We start from the raw sequence: 23,871 nt of genomic DNA on the forward strand, positions 1-23,871 counted from the left end.
ATCAAAGATTGGACTAAATATGAAATTTTTTAGTAAACGAGTCGGGTTGGGTATTGGTCATTACATTTGTATTGCATCTAAATTGATCGAAATGGGTTAAATGGTTAATGCGGGTCGGATCATTTTCGGCCCAATTCAAATCTGATCCGACGCGCAAATTTAACGGCCTTACGTCTATCGCTAGCAAAATAATGTGGAGTGATTAATTAATTCCCAACGTGGAAAGCTCAAATGATATCTGAACATGACAAATAGAAGAAAGCAATGTGTATAGTAAACAAACAGTTTCAGTACAAAAAAGAAAAGTTAACAAACAGTTTCTTAAAAGGAAAGAGTAGCATACTGAAGAAGTGCGTACTCTTCGCGAAAGTGGGAACCACAAAACTGAACAAAAGCAACCACCAAAAGACAAAACCTCCTCTTCTGCTACCTCGGGAAATCGCAGCGCAACCTCTCTCTCTCTCGAAAAGGTAACTGCTTTTTTCTCGAATCTTGGTTAATAGTGATTCTCGCGTGCAATTCATGCGCATCGGTATTTCAGAGAGTCGTCAATTGATGAATTTCTGTGTATGTTCGCTTTTGACGTCCAGCTGAACTGATCGGATGAACTGGGCTGAATTTCTGTTTGTAATTGCTCTTGGTCCCTTTTTTAGGAGCAGTGAGTTGATTTGGAATTATGGGTTTGAATAAGCTGGCTATGTCCTGTGGTTTCATCTAGTGTCGATGATCTCTTACTTGGTCGATTTGTGTGCGTCAAGCACAAAGGGTTGGTTTTTCCGTTATGATTTCAGGGTGTTCATTGGCTTCTCGTGTTGTTGGATGGTTTCTGTAAATTGAGTTGCTGAGCCGCACTTCAGTTGGGTTGTGAATGTTTTATTGATTATGGCTCTCGAAATGTTGCTTTGATTCTTTCAGTTCAGCTAAAATGGCTGATTGAGATGCCATAATATCTATTTAGTGGCTTTTCGTGTTGTGATTGTTTTTCCCCTGGCGGAAAGAGCCGTAATTGAGCTATTAAGCTCTGGAGAATGCGAAATAGGTAGTGAAAGAAGAATGTGTTTTTCTGGTCATGCTAGTGTGTCGTGATTTCTAGGACAAGCATTTTAGTCTATTCTGTTAAACACAGAACTGGAGACATTGAGTTCTCTCAGACTATCTCCAGGATGTTCGTGCAACTACAATTTGATCTTCCAATAGACTATGGTATTGTTAAATTTCTTCTCTAGTTCATTGGACACTGGATTGTTTTTGTAACCAATAACTTTTCTTTCTTCCTGGACAATTCAGATTCTTCTTTTATGATGCTTCCGGGTTAGTAGCTGGAACAAGCTATTTTAGTATCCAGTTGCCAGCAATGCACTTTGCAAATTTGATTATAATTGGTGATTGTGATCCTGCATACTGCTATGTTTTTGCTTTGACTCCACAGTCTGAAAGTCATCGATAGGGTCATTAAGAACATTGTTTAGGATAGTTATCTGCATCTCTGTGTAGTGAGCTTCAGAAATATTTTTGCGACAGTTCATACTTCTATTTGTCGAGCTTGCAATGAATTCTACGTTTACCATTCTTTCTAGCTCATTTGATAGACTCGCATGTTTTTCACACATTTGACTACCCTCTTATTCTATATGCCTAATATGCATGCGCTGTTTGTTATGATTGTATGAACAGGATACTGCTGGTAATGGGAGGCTGCTGTTGTTCGACTCGTAAAGCTCATCTGAATGGGGCACCTGTATATTATTATGTCAGTAATGATCTTATGATTCAATATTTTAACACTGTCATTACTTGGGTGCATCGGTATCTTATTCTCTTTTAGCTGTGATGCATGAAGAGTATCTTGCTAAGCAGTGGTGGTCACAGCCCACGATGACCTCACAGGCAATATTCCTCGAAAGGGTGTCTCCAGGGGACCCTGCAAACTAAACCACCATTCTTGGGGCATTTGACTTATTTAGGTAGATAACACGAAATTTAAGTTAATTTGACCTGGGAACTTGATGCCCATGTAGGCCATTGTGAACTTAAGAGTCAAGAGATAACAGAGTTCTTATGGCATCAGAGAATTGTACATCTGATCTACCAATACTCTCTGACTGCTTGACATCTTGCAGTCATAATGAGTTTGATCGAGAAATATCAGAAAAATCTTCATGGCTAAACTTGGTTTACTGTGTGTTGTATCTTTACTATAGTTTAACTCGTCACAACTTCTAAGTGTATTCTTCATGGGTCAACACATGCAAATCCGTCTTCAAGGTGTGGGATTTAGGTTAGTATTTTCTTGTCTAACGATTGGTAAATGTTGTGGTTCTTTGGTACTGTCTTTAAAATTGTCTGGCGCATAGAGTTCGTGATATCCAGGTTTCTCTCTTTAAAAGATAATTTGCAAGTTTGGTGAATATTATCATTGCTAGAATTCCGGCCTTTCCGTGCAGTATCCTCCATCTTTGGAAGAGCATGAGTCCCTCACATCGCATGATGCTACTGCTGCTGCCATCACATCAGGATTTTTAGTCGATTTGCAGTTAGAGGCATCAATACCCGATAATTTTCGTCCTCCACCGCTGCCTTTACCCTATGACGCAGTGTTGAGATCACTACCAATAGGCACTGACTCTGTTAGAGAATCAGTTTGCCTAGACCACATGGAGCCAGACTATAAAGCTCAGTCAACTGCTCTGTTAGGCTCTCCAAAAGCAATTGAAGTTTCTAAATCAAATGACGTCGATGTTTCGGTAGCAGATGAGGAGGATGTTTGTCCTATTTGTCTTGAAGGTGCTTCCCTCTTCTATTTGTAATTGCATTATCAATAACTATCTCTTTTTCCCAGCTTTGGGGATGATGACATGGAAATTATGTGGATTTAAATAGTTGCATTAGCAGCACTAGGTGATGGTGCAACTTGACTTAAAATGCAGGGTACAATGAGGGTAACCCAAGATTCATCACAAATTGTGAACACCATTTTCACCTCTCGTGCATCCTGGAGTGGATGGAAAGAAGTGACATCTGTCCCATCTGTGATAAGGTTCACATTCTCCTCTCTCAGCAGAATATTGTGGAGTCAAATTGTGAATATGAGTACCTATTGACCTAAAAATCTCCTATGTACATTTGTTTCAAAATTTATGTGCAAAAACACACCTTGCTGCAGAATTATCTTCTTGAAATTGTCAGTAAACATTGCAAATTAAGTTAAAATGAAAAACTACGAACCTTTGGTGGGACTTAGCATGTTGCTATCATGATGAGTTTGAGGGATAAGTACTCTAGTAGTCCTAAAAAAACTTGATAATGCAATTTGGTCCTAAAACTTTTTGAATGGAGCAATAAACTCTGTAAACTTTCATGAAGTTTCTATCAAGTTCTTCTGTTTACTCAGCATAATAAATTTGTTGGAAACCCTACGTGATGGTAACGTGTGGCTCTGGCACTGGCACGTGTACAGGATTTACGTCAAATTGTTATAGGATGTGAGCAGAAAACTTGTTAGAACTTAATTGCTCAATCGACCTCCTTCCCCATTGCATTCGTTTATGCACGCGTTACTCAATTGTCCTTCGCCAAGTTGCTTACTATGGTATCATTTGCTTATATTCTGTGGCAGATCATGGAATTCAACAATTCCTTCGATTTGTAGCTCTTCTTGCAAGCTGAAGTCATGCGTGCGTTCGATGGAGGTGGTTGACCTTGCATTGCCATGGCCAATTTTCCCGTTTTCAATGTTTCTGTTGACGGTGGCTTCTTGTACATAATCCATCTGGTTTAGCTGTTTGAAGAGTGCAGGTTATACATGAAATTCAGGGGTGCTAAAGAAAAAGCTCGATTTCCGTTCTCTCAATTCTTTGCTATAACTCCGGTCTCCGGCCTCGAATGGATCTGCATCTGTGATTTTGCCCGAATTTTTTTATTGAGGCGAATAATAATCCCCGAGGAAAAGGGGATCCGGAATTTGCCGGTTCAGCTGTTTTCATTGTCCTTCAGCAAGATTCATCTTGTACAGAGTCTCTGTTTCTTTTGCTTCTGTTTCGACTCCTGAAGGTATCTAAGCTACTTATATGATGGCTCTTTCTTAACATTTTTCCTGGGGTGTCAGAGACATTTGTAATGTTTCTGACGAATTGGGGGTTGTAATGCCTGTATGGGGAGACAAGGATCTGCGGAGAAAAAGCATGTGAAATGTTCGGAAAATTCAATTGCTCGTCCAAGTTTCTTTCCATAAACCAAAATTTGCTTGTCCATTTTTTGCCACGACAAGGCAGAATAACCAACTTGGACTCTGATGGAGCACATGAAATCGTTTCAGTCAATAATTTGACCATAGGCTGCATTGAACTTCAGCTTCATTTCAAGTCGAGCAAAACAGGGGAAATTTTCAGGAACAAGCCATTACCGCCGAACGATCTCCTCCAACAGACCAAGTCAGCACCCCTTCTCTCTCTTTGTCTCTCTCTCTCTCTCTAGCTGGAGATATTTCAATGGCCAGGTTACAAATTGTACCACCTGGCAACTCCATCTCCTTTGTAGGTCATTCCCAACGAGAACAGGCTAAAGACATCTGAGCCACACTCTCCAGAAATGCAAAGCCATCAGATTAGTCTGGCATTTCATTTCAATTCCGTCCCTAACTTCCCGCAAGAATTGGCAAAAGGACCAGAAAAGAAAGAGGAGTACGACATTCTAAAGGGCCTCGCGAAATCACGAATAATAAAGAAAATGCATCATTGATGGCCGTTGGTGGCGCCGCCTACTCTGGCGGAACGATCCCTCCAGGAGAACCCGAGTCCCTCAGCGAGTTGCCGCTGAATCCCAGTGCTGCCACGTCGGCGATCGAAACCGCCGACCTCCACCATGCACCGACCACCTTCCTTGGCCCCAGCGAAGGGGACTACGAGCCTGTAAAGACCTTCGATGATGCCAAGTACGTGTGTCGCCTGGAAAGCACCAAGCTCTGGGTGATTGCGGGTCCAATTGCCTTCAACATTCTGTGTAACTATGGGGTCAATTCGTTCACGAACATTTTCGTGGGTCATATTGGGAATGTTGAGCTCTCGGCCGTAGCCATTTCCTTGTCCGTCATCGCCAACTTCTCTTTCGGTTTCTTAGTAAGCCGTCGCTTTTTCTTACATTCGCATATATTTCCGTTTTCTTCCGACATTTTTCACCGATGTATTTTCGGTGCTTGTCGTGAAATCGACAGGGCACTGCGCTTGATGATTCTAGCTTTCGGTCAATGAGCATATGCTGTATAACATCAGCCTAGAATTGGAGAAAATGCATGTTGATATGATTCTATTATTCAACGCATTCTGTGCTGTGACACCTTTGTTTGATCTCATCTCATTTTGATTTTCTGATTCGAGTGCGGAATCCGTGCAGTTTGGCATGGGAAGCGCGTTAGAGACGCTGTGTGGGCAGGCTTTTGGGGCCGGGCGTATCAACATGCTCGGCGTGTACATGCAGCGGTCATGGCTCATCCTGACGGCGGCATGCTTCGCCATCCTGCCCCTCTACATCTACGCGACCCCGATCCTGAAGTTCCTCGGCCAGCGGGACGACATCGCTGTCCTTGCAGGCAAGTTCACCATCCAGGTCATCCCCCAGATGTTCTCTCTGGCCATCAACTTCCCCACCCAAAAGTTCCTCCAGGCACAAAGCAAGGTCAACGTGCTCGCTTGGATTGGGTTCGCGGCACTCCTCATCCACGTGATACTCCTGTACCTGTTCATCAGGGTGTTCGGGTGGGGGCTGGCGGGGGCTGCGGCGGCGTATGACGTGTCGGCATGGGGGATTTCGGTGGCACAGGTGGTGTACGTGGTGGGGTGGTGCAAGGATGGTTGGAAAGGGTTGTCCTGGTTGGCTTTCAAGGATCTGTGGGAGTTTGTGAAGCTCTCGGTGGCTTCAGCTGTGATGCTGTGCTTGGAGATTTGGTACTTCATGACCATTATTGTGCTCACTGGCCACCTTGACGACCCCGTTATAGCAGTTGGTTCACTCTCCATCTGGTGGGTCTCTTTGTCACTATTACTTCGCAAGATTTCTTTCCTTTCGCTAAGCTTACTGTGTCGCGGCATAATTCATGAAAATAGCGACATTTATTTGCCACAATTCAACTTGAAAAAGTGCTTTCTAATCACGTTGAAATTATGTGTTGAGACACGAAGAATCGATACAAATATGATGACATGACACGAATTGCCACCCTTATAAAAGAAAATCTCATAAAAAGTTTTCAACTTTGCCTCTCGTGAACGCCAATGACTAGGGATCAATGACCTGAAGTCGTTTATTGTGTTGCGTCGACAGCATGAACATCAACGGATGGGAAGGCATGCTGTTCATAGGAATCAATGCAGCCATAAGGTAAATTCCCGAAACTCTGCTTAATTCTCGATTAATGTTTCGACAATGATTCTAGGCTTCCTACCAAAGAAAAAGAACAAAAAAAGGAAGCTCAGCATTGACATCTGCTCCATAATCAGTGTTAGAATCTCCAATGAGCTTGGCTCCAGGCATCCCAGAGCTGCAAAGTACTCTGTGGTTGTCACGGTCATAGAGTCCCTCATCATAGGTTTGTTCTTCGCGGTCCTAATTCTGGCGACGAAAGATTACTTCGCCGTCATCTTCACCAGCGACCTCGAGATGCGACGTGCCGTCGCTAAGCTAGCTTACCTCCTCGGAATCACAATGTTGCTCAACAGTGTACAGCCAGTCATATCAGGTCATTAGAATCTACTATCGTTTCTTCTGAGACAAGCCTTCTCCGTTTCAACTTGACCCTAACTCTCTATTTTCTTAGGCATGATGGAGACATGTATAGTGTGCACAAATTTCCCTTGATACTGAGCACATCGATTCATTTCGCAGGCGTCGCCGTTGGAGGAGGATGGCAAGCCCTCGTGGCTTATATCAACTTGTTCTGTTATTACGTCGTTGGGCTCCCTCTCGGGTTTCTCCTCGGTTATAAGACGAGTTTAGGAGTGCAGGTACGAACAAGTTCTTCTCTTCGAAATCATTTTCCCTCCCGAAAATCTTCCTTTTTTCCTTCTTAATTATAGCTGAATATGTGAAAACTGTGCGTACATACAAATGGGGTTGCAGGGAATTTGGATGGGAATGATATTTGGGACGCTGCTGCAGACGATCATCCTCGTCATCATCATCCACAAGACCAACTGGAACAAAGAGGTTCGTGTGGACTCTACAGTTAGGGTTTGTCCTTTGATCTGATCATTATCTCTTCATTGAGGCTTTTGAGAATTCCGGCAGGTTGAGCAAGCATCAGAGAGGATGCGTAAATGGGGCGCCGGATCGGAGGAAGCATCTGAGCTGACGTAGGGCAAGAAAAAAACATGGGTTGTGAGTGCTTTGTCTGTAGAGGATTTAGGTAAGATGTAAAGCGGTGTCCTGATTAATTAGAACATAATTGTGTTTAACCTCAGTAAATGGTGTGTTTAGTTGGCTGTTTAAGGCCATTGGTGGGCAAATTACACCGATTACCGGATTAAACATTGCCTGTAGATCATTTTTACCCTGTTCTTTTTGTTTCTTATAGAGAAGGTATAATCTAAGAGTAAATGGTCAGAGTTACTAGATAGAGTGCAACAAGTTGTTCTTATCAAACAGCCACATACATATTGAAGGATATGACATTGCCATATTCTTTTTCTATTACCTATTAATAAAAAAATCAATTTTTTTTAAGTCTTTCCGTCTTTAATGACGGAGTGAACTGAAGTTGTTGATCATTGTTGATTATTGTAGCAGTATAGTTGATAATTTACATACAAGAGCGCTTGAGTATACCATTTGGCATCGAAAGTTATTGTAGCAAGTAAAGAGTGACCGTATATCACCACTCAACGCGTAGCTTGATAAGTTTATCGACCGTACTATCGCGTATCTCATAAATTGCTTATGAATTTTGAAACTTTCGTTAATTATCTTCATTTTGGAAAAGAATACATCATATAAATTGGTAAAATGACTCAAATCTGAGGTTTTCTTTCTTTATCAAGACCCTTTTCATTTTTAGCACATGCACATACTTGTGCCATATCTCCTGAGATGTGAGCATTGAAAGGTTAAATTGATTTTTCGACGGCCGTATGGCCTTTTCCATAGGTATGGTCATTTTCATAGACAGAGACAGTCGATCGGAATTGTTTTTTTTTTTTTTTTTTTGGGCCAAGTAAAATTGGTAGTTTATTGAGAAGTAATTTTTTTTTTTGTGGGTCGACATGAACCTAGTACATGTCCTAAATTGCATTTGGGACATTGAAAACGGTGGAACTCATCGTGGGCCCCATCATGTACGATGTTCCTATTCAATCAACCATACGCCGTTCGATTCATTTGATTCGGCGCTTTGTCAATTTGAATAGATAAAGAAATCATCCGTCGGAAGACAAAGGAAGTACATGCACACGAGGTAAGGACGAATAGGAGGGGATGGACATGGGGAATGTTATTAGCCCCACCACATTGTAGAGTTCTTTAAAACAAAAATTGGGTACAAGTTATTTATAGGAACTCAATTATCATCGTATAAAAACATAATTTATGACCCACTTAATTTAAGATTGATAAATGTTTAAACTGAGGGAAAAGAGATATTTGAAGGTTTTTTCTCTTCTAGGAAGTAAAAGTTTAAATGAATGTAGGATATAGAGATTTAAAACAAAACCCAAAATGTTCGAGATCGAGGGATAATGCACTTTTTATTAGCAATAGCATGAGAGGGGCAACTAGCTATCGGGCCCATTCTGATTATTGCCATAAGGGTTCCGTATCCTCTATTTGAGCCATAACTACTCTACGCCATTTATTGGTTTGAATGTTCAAGATTGCTGAGTATGTTACTACAGCCCTACCAAGATTCTAACGGTTAAGAAGTCTCCTCACGCGAAACATATCGAAACTAGAGAGCGCAGCATGAGCCATTTAAAGGTTGTTCACAACATAAATTGAACTCGTTATTTCGTGAAAGATAGACGACCCATTTACCATTTGGCAAACCATCTCAATTGATATGGTTCAGAAAACGAGTAACAATCTATGGATAATGCAAGCCGAGACAATAAAAACTTATAAATGAACGGAAAAGTTGCTTGTGAGAGTTCACTCGGAAGGTGTTCGTCCTTCATCGACATCGTGGGGATGATCTTAGGATGATCCAGTTCTTGAAGTGTTCAAAGTTCTTTCTAACCTCGAATGGTTCATTATGAGCTATTTATTCTTACTTTGATATAGCCTAGGGTGATCCGGTTTTCGAAGATGTGACATGGTGAGATGACCTTTCCAACATATGTTGGCTTGTAGCCCCCCATTCTTCCCTATTTTTCTGACTACTCGTCTACATGGCTGTTAGAATTCGGATTAATGGGCACATTCTTCTGCCGGATCGGATGGGCCTCTGGGTTAGAACAAGCCTTATCCACTTCATGGTCCCATTTTAGTCAAGTCAACGGACTTGTTTCTTAGTATTGCTTGTACAAAATTGGTGTTATGATTTGCTGCCCATCTGTGACAGTGAAGGCCGATGATGTTTAGCCTTGTGAATCCTAGAGATAGAATATTTAAATATTAAAGAAAAAATTACTGCAAAAGTCCTAAATCTGTTATAAATATGCCAATTCAGTTTTAAACTTTTTTTAAACCGATTCGGTCTTAAACCCTCTTGTATGTGTGCCAATTCAGTCCTTCCGATCAACTTTGGTCGACCTACGTTGATGTGTATAAGTTTTGTAATGATTTTATATATTATTATTATTTTTCTTTTCCTTCTTCCTCCAACCATTCGTCGGTCGGCGATCGGCCAAAGGTGAGGTCGACCTCGCTAGATTTGGGCTAGGCCGACCTCACCGTTGCTGGGTGAGCTCGGCCTCACCAGGCTTTGCCTTTGGCCGTGATCGGCTGGAGGAAGAAGGAGAAGAAAAAAAAAGAAAAAAATTTGAAAAAAAATATTAAAATATTGATGATCGGCGTCCACGTCGGTGCCGGTCAACCAAAGTTGACGAGAATGACTGAATTGGCATAAATACAAAAGATTTAGGACAGAATTGACAAAAAAAAAAGGTTTAGGACTGAATTGGCACAATTGCAATAGGTTTAAGACTTTTTATGATGTCCCGTAATGTCATGACTCATCTAGACTTACGAGGTATCCCAAAACACGGGCATCACCACCACCAATTCTTTGGGGACTGAATCATAAGTACATGTTTGCTATGCCACACGGTCTAGTCATCACCGGTGTCTTCTATATCAACAAGGATAAATACGCCGTTGTATGACCGCATGATGATGGTCAACATAGGCTTACACGAGCCAACTCGGACTACACAAGCCAACTCATATCGTGTGTAATTATATGACTTTCATTTTCCTTCAACCTTATAGAGAACTCTCACATATGGTAGAACATTTAGCTAACTCCAGCGTCTTTCACACATACTTATACAAGGGTATCAGTTGTGGCAAATGCCTTCTTCACATGGCATCATAGCCATACCCATTGTTTTAACATAAAAATTCCCATATGCATCATACAAATTTGGCCTTTCTCATGCAATTAGGAATAAACAAATAATTACACGAACTTTAATATATCCTTACTCTTTCCATGCTCATAAATCGATAACATGAACATCGACAACCAAATATTCAACAACTCAAAAAATCGACCATATGAACATCGACAACTCAAAGAATTGACCACATGATTTATAGGCAACACTTAACAGATAAGTCAGGTAATTTAGTCAAAATATCACTTGAGGATTAGTTTCATCATTACCCCTATTTATACTACCGAATCTTATGGACATTGATTAATCACAAACTCGGTACATGAAAAGTCTTGTTGGAAAATAAAGAGAGAGATGTCCACAAACTACAAGGCAAAGAACACGTGCCTTCAAGTACTTGATGGAAAATAAAGAGAGATATGTCCACAAACTAGATAACAACCACTCTGACTCATCTATAGGGTATTTAAAATAGGCATTTTGTTGAGTTAACGAAATATCTCGTAAACCAATATATAAACAAGGAAAACAATTTCATTATAAACTTTGATATATCCAAAAAAATCTTTTGAATCCACTATAATATCGAAAAGTAGGAAAATCTCAATTCAGTAAATTCAAACTTGAAAATCATCAAATACTTCCCATAACTATAACTACGAGGGTGATAAATTAACCGCCACCAATCTACACAGCTAACGTACACGTCAACATCTATTAGTTGAAACCTAATGCATAGAATACCATACGATTAATGTCCCGAAAAATCATCCTAGCACTTTCGCACATCACAAAATTAATGACTTACAGGTAATCCTATGTTCCATGTTAAATAATACTTAATTGTACAATCTAGATATTATCATCAAAGACAAGGAAAATCTCGGATGTCATACATTTTAGGTAATTTTTTCAAATATCAAATAATGCTTTTATTTAACAGCTCAAGCTTTTGGAATAGTTGATAATGGTTTCATAAAGTATTACGGGGTATCAGAGTAAGAGGTCATGAATTCAAATCTTTTCGTGTCTATTTGCCTTTATAATTAAATACGTCCACGTCTAGTACAAGCAAAAACAGACCAAAATTAAGCCTTAAACTTTTCTTCGCTTTCTGCCATTCTCATTCACATTCCTCGAGTTTTTATTAGGAAGCAACTTTTCGTCAAACTTGATTTATCATCTTCCTTCCAATCTCTTCGAGGTTCCTCTTTGCAAGGTACGATTCCTCTTCTCTCTCTCTCTCTCTCTCACACACACACACACACAATTCCTCATCTCATTTTCCTAAAAAAAAAGTTGTATATGAGATTCAATCTCACCTGGTTAATGAGCGAATCAGAGGCTGTGAATTGTGAGTGTTCTGGAAATTGAAGACACTCGCTGGAACGACAAAATTTTGCGGATTGAAGCTTGAACTCGCCAAAGATGGAGCTTGAATTCGTCATATTAGTGCGGAGCAGAAGACCTTCGATGATTTTCGTTAACGACAAAATTTTGCGAATGTATTCTATTCTAGACGGCTGCCAAACACAGAATATGATAAAACATATCACATCCTAATTTTTATTCAGACGGTCAAATGCGGCCTAATGGTCATATTTGAAGGCAATCAATTTCGACATGAAGGTCGGATACATAGGAATCAGATAGGACTGAATATCGGTCTTCAATCAACGCCAATTAGGGTGTAGAAATTCAAATTAGGCTAGAAAGGCAATGGAAACCAATTTTTCTAATTTTTCAAAATTTTCTGATTTTGGAAGATCATGTTTCCAACCAAAAAGGAACCCCAATCGATTTGGTGGAGGCCTACGACTCCATCTTTGTGATGTGGAAAGGAGGTCGCGACCCTCGTGCTGGGATTGAATAGACAAGAGGGCGACGGATAGGACGTCGCACCGGATGCATTACGGGGAGTGTCGAAAGTATAGGGACGAAGGCTTGACCAATTGGACACGATTGGACATTTTCAAAAAAATTTCAATTTTATCATGGTAGCATCAAACATATGATGAGATTTTTTACGGTTTGGAGGAATTCTAACCACACTTTATCCCATCGTATCTCAATTCGAATTCGAACGATCAAACGCCGCATATTATTTAGCTGCTATGACAAATCACTGATGACATGCGGTAACCGATACACAAAATATCTTCCCATCTTCTCCCCACCATTTCCTCGAAAATCGCTTTGACCCTTCTAACTTTTCGCTCCTATACGCCCTATGTCGCATACCCTACATAAGACCAACTAGGGTTAAATTACTGACCAAAGGTTAGTCAATGATCAAACCCACACTCATCGACTATAAAAAGGCCCACTCGACAAGGCTTCGGTTTTTTGAAAACGCTTGCTCTGCACACGCAACAAGGAAAGCAAGAGACAAAAGAGGCTTCCGGGGGAGAGAGTTTTGCGAAGAGGCCGAGCGCCGAAAGGCCCAGAGGGATCTTCAAAAACTTCAAAGGTAAAAGTGTCTGGCTTCTCGCCTCTCATCACCTTGAGAGGGGTTTGGTTCTTTTGGTTTTCGCTTTGCAATGGAGGGTCTGCATCTGTTGAAAATTGAAGTTTGAAGTGCTTTTCTTCACGTTTTTCTTTCACTCTCCCTCCGCCTCTTCGCCCTTTACAGTCTCTCTCTCTCTTTCCCTCTCTGTTTCTATTTGCTTCCAAAGTATCCGCAATTAAGAGAGGAGGGAGGGGGAGAGAGAGAGAGAGAGAGTCCGAAAGCATAAGCCTCGAAGAAGCCCTAGATCGTCCCTCTTCCCGCCAAAAACTGAAGCTCGAAACCGTTCGTGTTCGACCCAGTTGCGGAATCTGTATGGTCCGTTGTGATCTGCTCAATCCGATGAATCTTCGTCTCTCCTTTTTTCAACCTCTGCTTTGAGCTGAATGTTGTCTTAGTTCGTTCGATGCCCAGTTCAAGTCGAAGAAAAATGCAGTGGGCCCGTGTATGTTTTTGCTTTTGCTTATATGTCTTGAACTGTGATATTCCATCGCAGGACGGCGGGTTATAGCCAATAAAATGCGCCTATGCCTCGCAGAAGCCGAATCTGAATGCTCTGGTGCTTTTTCTGCTGGTATGCCAGTTTTTCGTTTGAGCTAAGAGGTATGCTCTCTATGTAAGATTTGCTCAGCTGCCTCCACGGGCTAGTGTGAGCACATTTTTTCTAGTTGATGATGTGTGTTGAGGATGAGGGATATATGCATATGGACTCCAAAGAGAGCGAGTTTGCTTCGGTGACCCGCGGAAAGCTGCATGACAATGGGGATTTTAATAGTAGAAGTGATTTGCTGGGGTCAACTGGTGGTAAGCAACGGGACGGCACTAAGAAAAGAAAGCATTATGAGATTGTGGATCGAGACTCGATAAACTTGGACCAAAAGAAGAACAAGAGAACTGTAAGTTTGGCTGATGATGAGACAGGATGTGTGGTTGCTAAATCGGGTTCTCAGACATCGTTTAATGATGACGACGACAATGTAATCACTCTGGATAAAAAGGTGTTTAATGAGGAGGTGTCTCATTTTAAGAGGGAACAGTCCTCATTTTTGGGTATGCTTAAATGGTTAACTAAGATTGCTAAAGATCCTTTAGCTTCGGGATTGGGTACTTTGCCAGAGAAGTCAAAATGGAAGTCTTATGGGAGTGAAGTATTGTGGAAGCAGGTGTTGTTGGCACGTGAAACTATGTTCCATAGACGGGACGATGTCAACGACATGGGAACTGTAACTTGGCAGGTAATCTATCATCGCACGGTTTGTTTGATCTCAATAAGCTATCTGACTGTAAGTGTGTTTCGAAATCTTCCATCGAGTGTTGTGATGGTGTTTATTCATGGGAGTTTATTGCTGATTCTTGGATGCAGACTTGTGATTTAAGTCATGTTTTTGGTTTTTCCTTCAGTGTGAATGACCCTGATTTACCTCGGTGGATTCTTCATCAGTTTTAACTATTCTTTAGTCCTTTTTTGGTCAAAACTCCTCTAAGTTTCCTTTAGCGGATAATTTTGTCCATTGATGTTGAAACATCATGCTCACCTCCAATTTTGCACTCGTGTCTGTCCTAGTTTGAGTGCTTTTTGTGAGAAATTAGGCGGGATTCTCTACAGTATAAAGTCTTAGAAGAGAATCTACTCATGAATAGAAGCAAAGATTAAAGAAAAGCATGTTATTCAATGCTCTACCCGATGTTTTAAAAGATTTGATTTTGGAAATTTATTGGGTGTATATTTAAATGGAGATGAATGTCTGATGCATGTAAGTCATGACTCCATGTGATATTTTGAAGATCTTCCATTTAGTGGGCTTGGCATGGAGTTAAATGGGAAGACCTATTTTTTTGGATGGTGCTATTTCCACCCTTATTTTGGCTAAGACACTTGTTTTAGTTAACCAACAAAAATACCCTTCTCTCTCTTTATTCGATGCAATGTGTTTTCTGCTTATCAGGCTTACCAACGAAACAGATTACATTTCTATCATGTCTCTCCTCAGTTTCACGATAGAAATTTGAAGATATCCTTTTATCTCGCACCTTGTTGTCACTTTGCCTAGAGAAGGAAGTTACATAGAAGATTAGGAAGTTCTATTTATGATGACTCATGAATACACAGTTAATTGCCTATTTTTCTTTCAAATAATTTGAGTAAATCCATCTTTTAAACTTGAAAATTAAATGTCAATCTAATTTTTAAGACAATCGGTGTTTTTTTGGGAGTAATTTTGTAGGTTTCTAAAGTTAAGCATTGCTTATTTTGTGCTTACTTTTGAGCTTTTGACATTTTAATCTGAATTGCAAGATGGGGTTGAAATCTAGTCACCCCTTATTCATTTTCAAATTTACTTCAAATTATTTCAGTGGAAAATTTTAAGCATATTTTAATGTTTCGATCGGCTTGTTCTAAGATTGAATCCACAAGTGATATTAATTTACTTTCTTCATGGTAGATGTCAAACTGCAAGAAGGTGCCCTTTTTACCCCTTTTTGTGCTCATCTTTTGTTTTGAAATGATCTAAATATAAGCATATTTAATGTGTTATCATGCTTCTAACAAATCAACCTTTTCCGTAGTTCATAAAAAGTTTTCCATTCTTTATCAAGATCGACTAGAAAAGTGGATTGAAATTTATTTTCAACTTTGAAATATAGTTTCTCACAAACTATTTGATTAAAAATAGGCAATTAATTGTGTGTTCATAAGCTGTCATAAATAGAAATTCCTAATCTTGTATGTAACTTCCGTAATTACAAATATGAGACCATAAGTTAAAATTAACAACCACTCCAGGATAAGATGATATCTTGTTGAATGTTATGGGGCATTTATATTGCGAAACCAATGAGGGAGATGATATAAATAAGTCAGTTTAGTTGGTTAGCCTGATAAACAAAGAAACAATTAATTGAAGAGAGAAGGGTATTTCAGTCACTTAACTGAAAAAAGGAGTGTCTTTGTCAAATTATGGGTGGAAATAGCGCCACCCATTTTTTCCGCAATTTTGTGTCAGAAAGTGCTCTCAATTCTACTATACATATTACATTTAATCTATAATGCCATTCAACTAACAATTGCTGAATATGGTTGCTGCTACAAATTCTCATGAGCTATGTTTGCTGTACCCGGTTCTCTTCCTTATTCACCAGTTACTCAGTAGTATTACCTCGTCCATCTCTTCTACTCACTCTCTCTAATACACTATTCTGGTATTTCTCATGTCCGTTGCTAACATTCCTCTTATAAAAACTTATTATTAACCCTACACATTCATGTTGGATATTTTGCTGAGAGTTTCATAAGTGATAGATGGCCCAAGGAAAATATACAAAAGGGAGCCCAAGGGGGATATACAAAAGAGTGAAAGATGCTTATTATTTGTGAAATGCAAAAGTTCCTTTTGGTAAATATTGCTTAAGGGTAGGGCTCGCAATTCCTGTTCAATTGTCAAATTTTAGAACTTGTGTGATTGCAACATGGTATCATTTTTGTTGAATGTGTCATTGTTTAGTTGACCAACATGTGCTTCCATAAATATGTTTAGTTGTGTTAATTTGTTTTAAAATTTGTCAGACTTAGTTATGGGTAGAGAATAAGATACTTAGCCGAAAAAGAAATCAAAACCGACAAAAGAAGTATATGTCGTTGATCATAGAGCCTACCTCAGAGATTGTATCACCTTAATAGGTGGTAGTGTTGTTAGTTTGTTTCATTGAGTGAAAAGTGAATTACTTTCTACAGCCAAGAGGTGCATTTGGCTATTAGTTTTCTACCCCTTTATTTTCTATCTTCTGTGAAAACAACAGTAGCCCGCTTTGGTTCAAGATTTCCTGAAACTAGAAAACAGTTTTCATGAAAATGAGAAAGCTATAATGTGCTGTTACTTTTTTTTTGTAGTGAAATAAGAAAGCCCTAGTATGAAGCATTGCCAAATTTCATTCATTTTAAAAGGTGATCTTCTTACGTGGTTACTGAGCTTAGGCTTGTTTCATGGAGCTCATTGAACTCCACAGCACTGGACTCTCTTTTTGTGTACGTTATGAAACTTTCTTGATTTAAGCCAATAATTGGATGAAAAATATACAAAAAGTTGCGAATTGTATTCAATGAACGGAAGACGTTTCTAGGAAGCTGAATTGTTGGGTATTGAAACAGCTTTATCAAAATGTTAAGCGAATGGAAAATTGGTAAATGTTATACGAAACTAAATGCACCTTTAATTTCTTCTCGGATACTTTGTCTCGGTATTTCGACGCATGATGTTATAGTCTGATATTTCGTTGTAATGTTTTTAGGACTAAGTTATAAATTAGATATGTCCATTCAATACAACGTTTGAGTGAGGTCATGACTCATCTTGTAGAGAAATCAGAAGACGGATCTACGCATATATGATGATAATATTGGATCCAGCTACAATCTCCGGGAGAGATCAAAAAGCAACCAGAAGGCCTCTCCTCGAGAACAGTTAAAGCAAGGTCAGGCCTTTTCTGAGTCATTCTCCTTAAGTGGTCAAAGTAACTTGGACAAAAGTCCTAGTACATGCATGGCAAGGATGGGAGATAATTCTGACGAAGGTGTTACCCCTAATTCTTCGACTGTTGATTCACTGTTTCCGGATTATAATTGTCAAAAAGTTCCATTGGGTTCTCAATATCAAGCTGTAGTACCTGTCTGGAAGGGGATTTCCTCTGAAAGTGACTCTAAATGGTTGGGGACCAAGGTTTGGCCACTCAATGAAGCAGAGAAAAGGACTATTATTGAAAGGGATCCTATTGGAAAGGGAAGACAAGATTCATGTGGCTGCTCGGTTCTGGGTTCTACAGAGTGTGTCAGATTTCACATTGCTGAGAAAAGGTTAAAATTGAAAATCGAACTGGGCTCAGCATTTTACCGGTGGAAACTTCATAAGATGGGAGAGGAAGTAAGACTTTCTTGGACAGAAGAAGAGCGAAATAAGTTTGCAACCATTATGAAGATGAATTCCCTATCACAGGATAAGTGTTTCTGGGACCAGATATTTCGAGTTTTTCCAAGAAAAAGCAGGGAGGAGTTGGTGAGCTACTACTTTAATGTCTTTCTTCTGCAACGACGAGGATGTCAGAATAGGGTATCTCCAAGTGACATTAACAGTGATGATGATGAGGCAGAAACGAATTTAGCAGTTAAGTGGGGTGGTCGTCACGAAACTAAATCCACAAGCTCCATATTTTATTCTCCCACAAAGTCACAAGGTAATAGCAAAAAGTGACTCCAATGAATGCGAGTAGGTGATATGCCAAGAAATGTAAATTCTGGGAGTACCCTCTGTTGTGTCTCTCTCGAATCTGTTTCTCCACAAGAATTCTTAGCTGATCAGCGTGGAATTTGCCTAGAAAATGAGATGTCTTGGTGTTCATATGTGAGCACAGTTTTGGATATGTGATTGTTGGATTAGCTGCCATGGTAGATGTCATCATCAGAAGGCAGCTTTTTGCTGCAGAAGCTGCAGTACTCTCCAAGAGCTTTTGGCCCATGTACCTTCAGTTTTTGAGACACACAGCTAGTTGCGTTGACAACCAACATCTAAGACAGGGATTACGCTTTTTGGTTAGCTGCGGTACCTCAACTTTTCCTTTCTAGTCATCTGATTTAGCTCCATGAGTTGGGGGGCAGAGTCCATAGTAAAGCCAGGCGATGAAATGGATACTGATTTTGCAGCATAGTTTAGGAGCTAGAGAAACTTGTTGAGATTGTTTGACCATTGAAATGGCTTCATCAATTTTGTGATATAATCTTTAGGACTGTTACACAGTTGTTGGTATGTGTGGGCATGTCAGTGCATACTCCACTTGTGAAAGACAATTTTTTGCGAGCTAATGTCTTCTAATGTGGAGCCTTTTGTTATTTTCCTCCACGAGCTCAACTCTCAGCTCTCTTGTGAATGAACAGTTGGATACCCAAATTTCTTGATAGCTGATTAAAAAAAAAAAAGAAATGCTGTATGGCTTATAGACCATGTAATTTAAGGTTCAATTGAACCATTGATCATGTAGGCTATATGGAGGAACCAACATCCTTAGCAGTTCAAATAATTTTGGTCCGTATGATCTATAAATCATATGAAAACTTCTTTGTTAGCCGGTTCGCAAAGTGGGTTATCAATTGGTGACGTTCTTGTCTGTGATCGATCCAATCATATGTTTCAAGTGAAAGTAATTGTCTAGTGGGGGAAAGTGCCGTGAACATCATTGCTCCAGAGGTGTGGATACGAGTAGGTTGGGACATTTTGCCTTTTGGCATGATGGACACTGCTGTGAACTTCAGAGAGACTTCTTTAAAGCTTCAATAGAAGGGAACATGTCCTTTGGACACGATTTATGAAAAAGTTCTCACTTTTACGGGCTGAATACTGGAAAGTCGCAATACTGATTTCATGATACGGTCGACAGGATGGGATAAAAATCTTCTGGATTTGTTGTGTTTTATGTTATACATGAAACCAACAGGCAAGATTCCTTCTCAAACGTCTTATTGTGAACAGCCCATTGTGCGATTTCTAACTACGTGAAAGACTGTTTGTCTAAACAGCCGATTATGTAATGTAGGTGTGTGTTGGTGTTAGTTCACAATGCAATGCCATTTTCTTCGTTGCTTTTGAACGGATTCAATGCATCGAGGGCTGATTCTCAATTCTTGAATGACGAGTTGAGTGCACCATTAGTTATGGGTCACTCCTGTCGATATATTATTCGGAATCTTAAACTTGGACAGTGGCAAAGGCAACCACCGTCACTATCCCGATAGGTTATTGACAGTGATGAGTAGTGGTCACTGCGAGCGATGAGAAGCCCCCTCGAGCTTCCCTCGCTCTTTTTTTTTTATAATTATTATTACATTTCTTTTGCCTTTCTTTCAGGATTTCAATTTCTTTTACCTAACAAGGACTTGGGATCATATTATGTCGGCTAAATCTAGACTAATCTCATTGCGGAGGGCTGTCCCAAAGCCGAAGCCCAATTCTTATTGCTGTCATATCAGCATAGCTTGAGTTCCTGTGCTGCGTTTTGTGGGGTTGAGTGGCCTGATGATTGTTGACTGCGGAAGAGTGATCAGGTTTTTGTCTTCTCCTGTGGCATTGCATGAAGGACCTTTGGTTTGTTAACCCGTTCAGAACGTGTTGTGGTCACATGGTACTCTAACGTCGGCTTATTTCCCCCTGTAGTTTAGGGGAACATGGGTCTGTCGGGAAATTGACCATTCTATCATAGAATAGAATGTTAGAGCCGACGCTTTCGGAGGCATGAAGCTGTCTGCAATGTTACCAACTTGACAAAGCCGTCAGTTAGAAAAGTCATCTGGCGGACCAAGTGCATACGCTTGGAGTACACATGGACTGTCGGGTCGGGAGTCTCACCAAGTTTTGTTAACGGATCTTGCGCTTGCTATTAGAGAGGAAAATTCAACACTTAGTCCAAATGGTTACAACAGAATCACAAATACGCGGAGGCAAGAGTGACCAGAGACTCATGTTTTGCTGCACGAGCATTTCCTTCATCTTTGGCTTAATGAAAATGCCGTGCAGACTCTTCTAGTGAAGAACCCTCCTCAGTCAACCGAAACCGGTTGCATCTTCTCGGCCTCATCCCTCAACTCCTGGAACAGGACCGACGACAAGTATCTTTCCCCAAAGCTTGGATGAATGGTCTGAAACGGTAAACAATGACAAACCCGTCATTACAACTCATGAGCTGCGTGCCGAGAAACTGCATCCCAGACGAAAACTAATTTGTTCAACAGCTCTAGGAAGTGCATCTCGCTTACCACGATAAGCTTGCCTTTGTTCTCTGGCCTCTGTGCAAGTCTGAGGGCGGCGACGGTGTTAGCTCCCGAAGATATTCCGACCTGCATCATGTAGATTGCTTCACTAAATTTACCTCAGCGAGCAGACATCGATTGTCTCTAACCACGACGATTGAAAAACGCAATTGCTCCTTAAAACTAAGGATATAGCATAAATCAGGGGGAAAAAAGTACCATCAATCCCTCCTTTAATGCCAATTGCCTCGCCATATTCACCGCATCTTCACTGGAGACCTGCCACCTCGCATAAGAAAGAGTTATGTACGCGATCACCCTTCTCTCTCTCTCTCTCTCTCTCCCCGTCTCTAATTATGTTACTAGCTAAGAGATATATATTAAGCAACAAACTCACCATGAGAACTTCCTCCATTATATCCATGTCCAAGATATCCGGCTTGAATCCGACGCCATTGCCAGTGATATGATGGGGTCCTATATCACATGAAGTACTCAATGCTGAAGCCTCTCTCTTTGAGAAAATAAATCTAGTGCAGGAAGCAACTGAATAAGTAGTTCGACATATGTTGTTTACGAGCCCTTCCGTTTCAGAACATTGTGAATGGAGAAGTCTACTTATCCATGAAGAGAGCGAAAGCGCTGCAGTGTTTACCCGGTTTACCGCCATTAAGGATGTTACTTTCAGCAGGCTCGAGTCCATATATCTGCCATTCCGGAGTGAAAAGTAGGTATTAGCAAAGAAAAGGCCGCGGTAAGTTTTAATTTAGTGACTGAGAAGCAAGTTAAAATCAGATGATGAGTTACCGACCTTGACATTAGGATTTTTGGATTTGAGATATTGTCCAACACCTGACACCGTGCCACCGCTGCCGATACCCATCACGAAAATGTCGACCTGTCCATTCGTATCCTCCCATATCTCAGGACCAGTAGTCTCAAAGTGCACCTGTTTTATCAGATCATTTAATTAAGCTGAGTTAGGCAATTTATCTTAGTTCAACCAGTTCAAGATACCACTGAAAATGAAGTTGGCAGCCACCTGAGTATTGGCCGGATTCGAAAACTGTTGCGGCATGTGAGCATTTGGGGTGGATTCCAAGAGTTCGTAAGCCTTCTTGACCGTCCCGCCCATCCCCTTGGTGGGATCGGTGAGGATCAGCTCAGCTCCGAACGCCCTCATGGTGACCCTCCTCTCCAAGCTGGTGTAAGAGGGCATGGTCAGGATCATCTTGTAACCTTTCATGGCTGCCATGAAAGCCATGCTGATTCCCATGTTCCCCGAAGTCGGCTCTATCAAAGTCGTCTATTCCGGCAAAAAACAGCACAAGTCAGTCCGAGAAAAACCGAAATTCGCGGGGCAAAATAAGGAGCGCATAGGAGGAGCCAATTAACCTTCCCAGGACTGATCAAGTTCTTCTTTTCGGCATCATCGATCATCGCAAACGCGGGCCTGGCGACGAATATAAAATCGCATTAATCCTCACTTCGAATGTGATAAAGGCACTTAACATTGAGCGGGAATCCGTCTTTTTCTAAAGAACTGGCATGAAATATATTTTATATCGCGACGAAAGCGAAGGAAAAAACCTGTCTTTGATGCTGGCCGTCGGTTGCATCATTTCTTGCTTGACAGCAACATAAGCCCCACATCCTTCAGTGACTTTGTTCAGAAACACCAGGGGAGTCCTCCCAATCAGCTGATGTTAAGCATTGTATTAGCATACTTAATTAAGGATAACAAAAGAGTGGAAAATGCATGGTTCTATTTAATTTACAAAAAAAACCGTTTTACAAAAGCTTAAGAATTAATCGATCGGATAACGAAACTTTAAATTCCGTAGAGGACCTTCTATTATAATAATCCGACACGAACGAGGATAAAAAGACCCAGTTCATCCTTCCCCCCCGCCCACAACTAGCACGTGGCGATACATAACTGGCGAGGGAGAAAACGGAAGGGTCAAAGAACTAAAATGACGAGAACAGCCCGGAAAGCAAATCTCAGTCCGACAGTCGTGAGCTACAAAGATTCGGCTGCTCAAGCAAAAGAGGATCTGAAGTGGAGACAACCAACGACCAATCGAAACTAAACTAAAGCAAGCTAAAGGATGCTAACAGTTTTAATGCATCCATTCAAAAGTCTCTGCATTTGAAGAGCCAATCACACCACTCCAGAACAAACAAACTTGATTTGCAGAATTCAACCGAGAGAGAGAGAGAGAGAGAGATTGGGGACCTGAGAGACTTGGGTCCTGATTTTGGTCCCCGGGAGGTCTTTGGGGAGGTCCCGGAGACGCTGCGCGAAGGAAGGCGAGTCCGACACCAAGGCTTCGGTCGAGAAGAGCGATCGGAGCGGCGTCAGGAGCTCGTGACTGTGGCGTGTCTGGGAGCTTCTCTTCAAGCAACTCCTGAGAGCAGCCATTGATAGAAAGCTTCCGCTTCTGTCTCCCCACGCACAGTGGCCTCTTCCTACTCTTCTGTGGACGTTAGGAGAGAGTTTGGGAGAGAGAGACGCAAAGACGGTGAAGGTGATGCCTCCCTTTATATAGTGCCTAGCGGTCGGAAATATGCTGCTCGAGGATAAAGCGACAAATGAAGTACACACATAGACCCGTCATCCTATAATAAGAATCAATTAATTAAAAGGATCTTTGTAGAATCTTTTAAGCTCCGCTTGTCTTGCGAAAAATGATCTATTTAGAAAATATTTTTTTAAAAATGATTGATTCATACCATTTGAAATAATTAGCCAACGAAAATAATTGATTGTCGAAAGCAATTTACGTCTTAATATTTTCATGAACTATGAAAAAGTTGTTCATTTACTTATTTTTGTAAGCAATATATAAGTGATTAATTTTTGAATTTTTTTTTTCAAATCGTCCATTCTTTCCTAAACAAACGGAGCCCTAAAGTTATATATAGTAATGTAAAGGACAGTTTCATAAAAACGATGCATAGAAAATGACGTAGAATCTTATTAAACCTTAAGGATGATATATTCGTTTAAAGGCCTAATTTCAGCTTGCCGCGCT

General features: G+C 40.6%; 4 protein-coding genes across 9 annotated transcripts; 3 read left to right on the forward strand and 1 right to left on the reverse strand.

The window, feature by feature from the left end:
• Positions 1-326: 326 nt before the first annotated feature.
• LOC115729179 (probable E3 ubiquitin-protein ligase RHB1A) lies at positions 327-4,195 on the forward strand. 2 transcript variants are annotated; one of them, XR_007197935.1, is made up of 6 exons: positions 346-470; positions 1,675-1,750; positions 2,445-2,784; positions 2,928-3,037; positions 3,617-3,762; positions 3,825-4,195. XR_007197935.1 is itself a non-coding variant. In XM_030659650.2 (5 exons), exons 2-5 carry the CDS (start codon positions 1,688-1,690, stop codon positions 3,647-3,649), a joined length of 546 nt encoding a protein of 181 aa, XP_030515510.1. In that variant the 5' UTR covers positions 327-470; positions 1,675-1,687; the 3' UTR covers positions 3,650-4,195. The 2 variants fall into 2 exon arrangements, 1 of the variants encoding a protein (XP_030515510.1); XM_030659650.2 differs by having other exon boundaries at positions 327-470; positions 3,617-4,195.
• Positions 4,196-4,654: 459 nt separating this feature from the next.
• LOC115729173 (protein DETOXIFICATION 34) lies at positions 4,655-7,538 on the forward strand. Its single transcript, XM_030659641.2, has 7 exons — positions 4,655-5,114; positions 5,389-6,014; positions 6,316-6,372; positions 6,492-6,730; positions 6,877-6,995; positions 7,111-7,197; positions 7,279-7,538. Exons 1-7 carry the CDS (start codon positions 4,737-4,739, stop codon positions 7,345-7,347), a joined length of 1,575 nt encoding a protein of 524 aa, XP_030515501.1. The 5' UTR covers positions 4,655-4,736; the 3' UTR covers positions 7,348-7,538.
• A 5,345-nt stretch (positions 7,539-12,883) lies between these two features.
• Positions 12,884-18,905, forward strand: LOC115729178 (AT-rich interactive domain-containing protein 1-like). 5 transcript variants are annotated; one of them, XM_030659646.2, is made up of 3 exons: positions 12,884-13,008; positions 13,541-14,279; positions 17,400-18,905. In XM_030659646.2, exons 2-3 carry the CDS (start codon positions 13,716-13,718, stop codon positions 18,285-18,287), a joined length of 1,452 nt encoding a protein of 483 aa, XP_030515506.1. In that variant the 5' UTR covers positions 12,884-13,008; positions 13,541-13,715; the 3' UTR covers positions 18,288-18,905. The 5 variants fall into 5 exon arrangements, with proteins under 5 accessions (XP_030515506.1, XP_048132672.1, XP_030515507.1 ...); XM_048276715.1 differs by lacking the exon at positions 12,884-13,008 and adding an exon at positions 13,023-13,463; XM_030659647.2 differs by lacking the exon at positions 12,884-13,008 and adding an exon at positions 13,023-13,362.
• A 1,538-nt stretch (positions 18,906-20,443) lies between these two features.
• On the reverse strand, positions 20,444-23,363 carry LOC115729360 (bifunctional L-3-cyanoalanine synthase/cysteine synthase 1, mitochondrial). Its single transcript, XM_030659909.2, has 10 exons — positions 23,073-23,363; positions 22,424-22,533; positions 22,229-22,286; positions 21,876-22,139; positions 21,645-21,782; positions 21,489-21,540; positions 21,231-21,310; positions 21,053-21,112; positions 20,840-20,920; positions 20,444-20,722 (listed from the first exon to the last, which is right to left on the reverse strand). The coding sequence occupies exons 1-10, from the start codon at positions 23,256-23,258 to the stop codon at positions 20,624-20,626; spliced, it is 1,128 nt and encodes a 375-aa protein (XP_030515769.1). The 5' UTR covers positions 23,259-23,363; the 3' UTR covers positions 20,444-20,623.
• Between the last annotated feature and the right edge of the window lie 508 nt (positions 23,364-23,871).

The sequence above is a fragment of the Rhodamnia argentea genome, chromosome 3 (genome assembly GCF_020921035.1).
Source record: "Rhodamnia argentea isolate NSW1041297 chromosome 3, ASM2092103v1, whole genome shotgun sequence".
Classification (NCBI taxonomy): domain Eukaryota; kingdom Viridiplantae; phylum Streptophyta; class Magnoliopsida; order Myrtales; family Myrtaceae; genus Rhodamnia; species Rhodamnia argentea.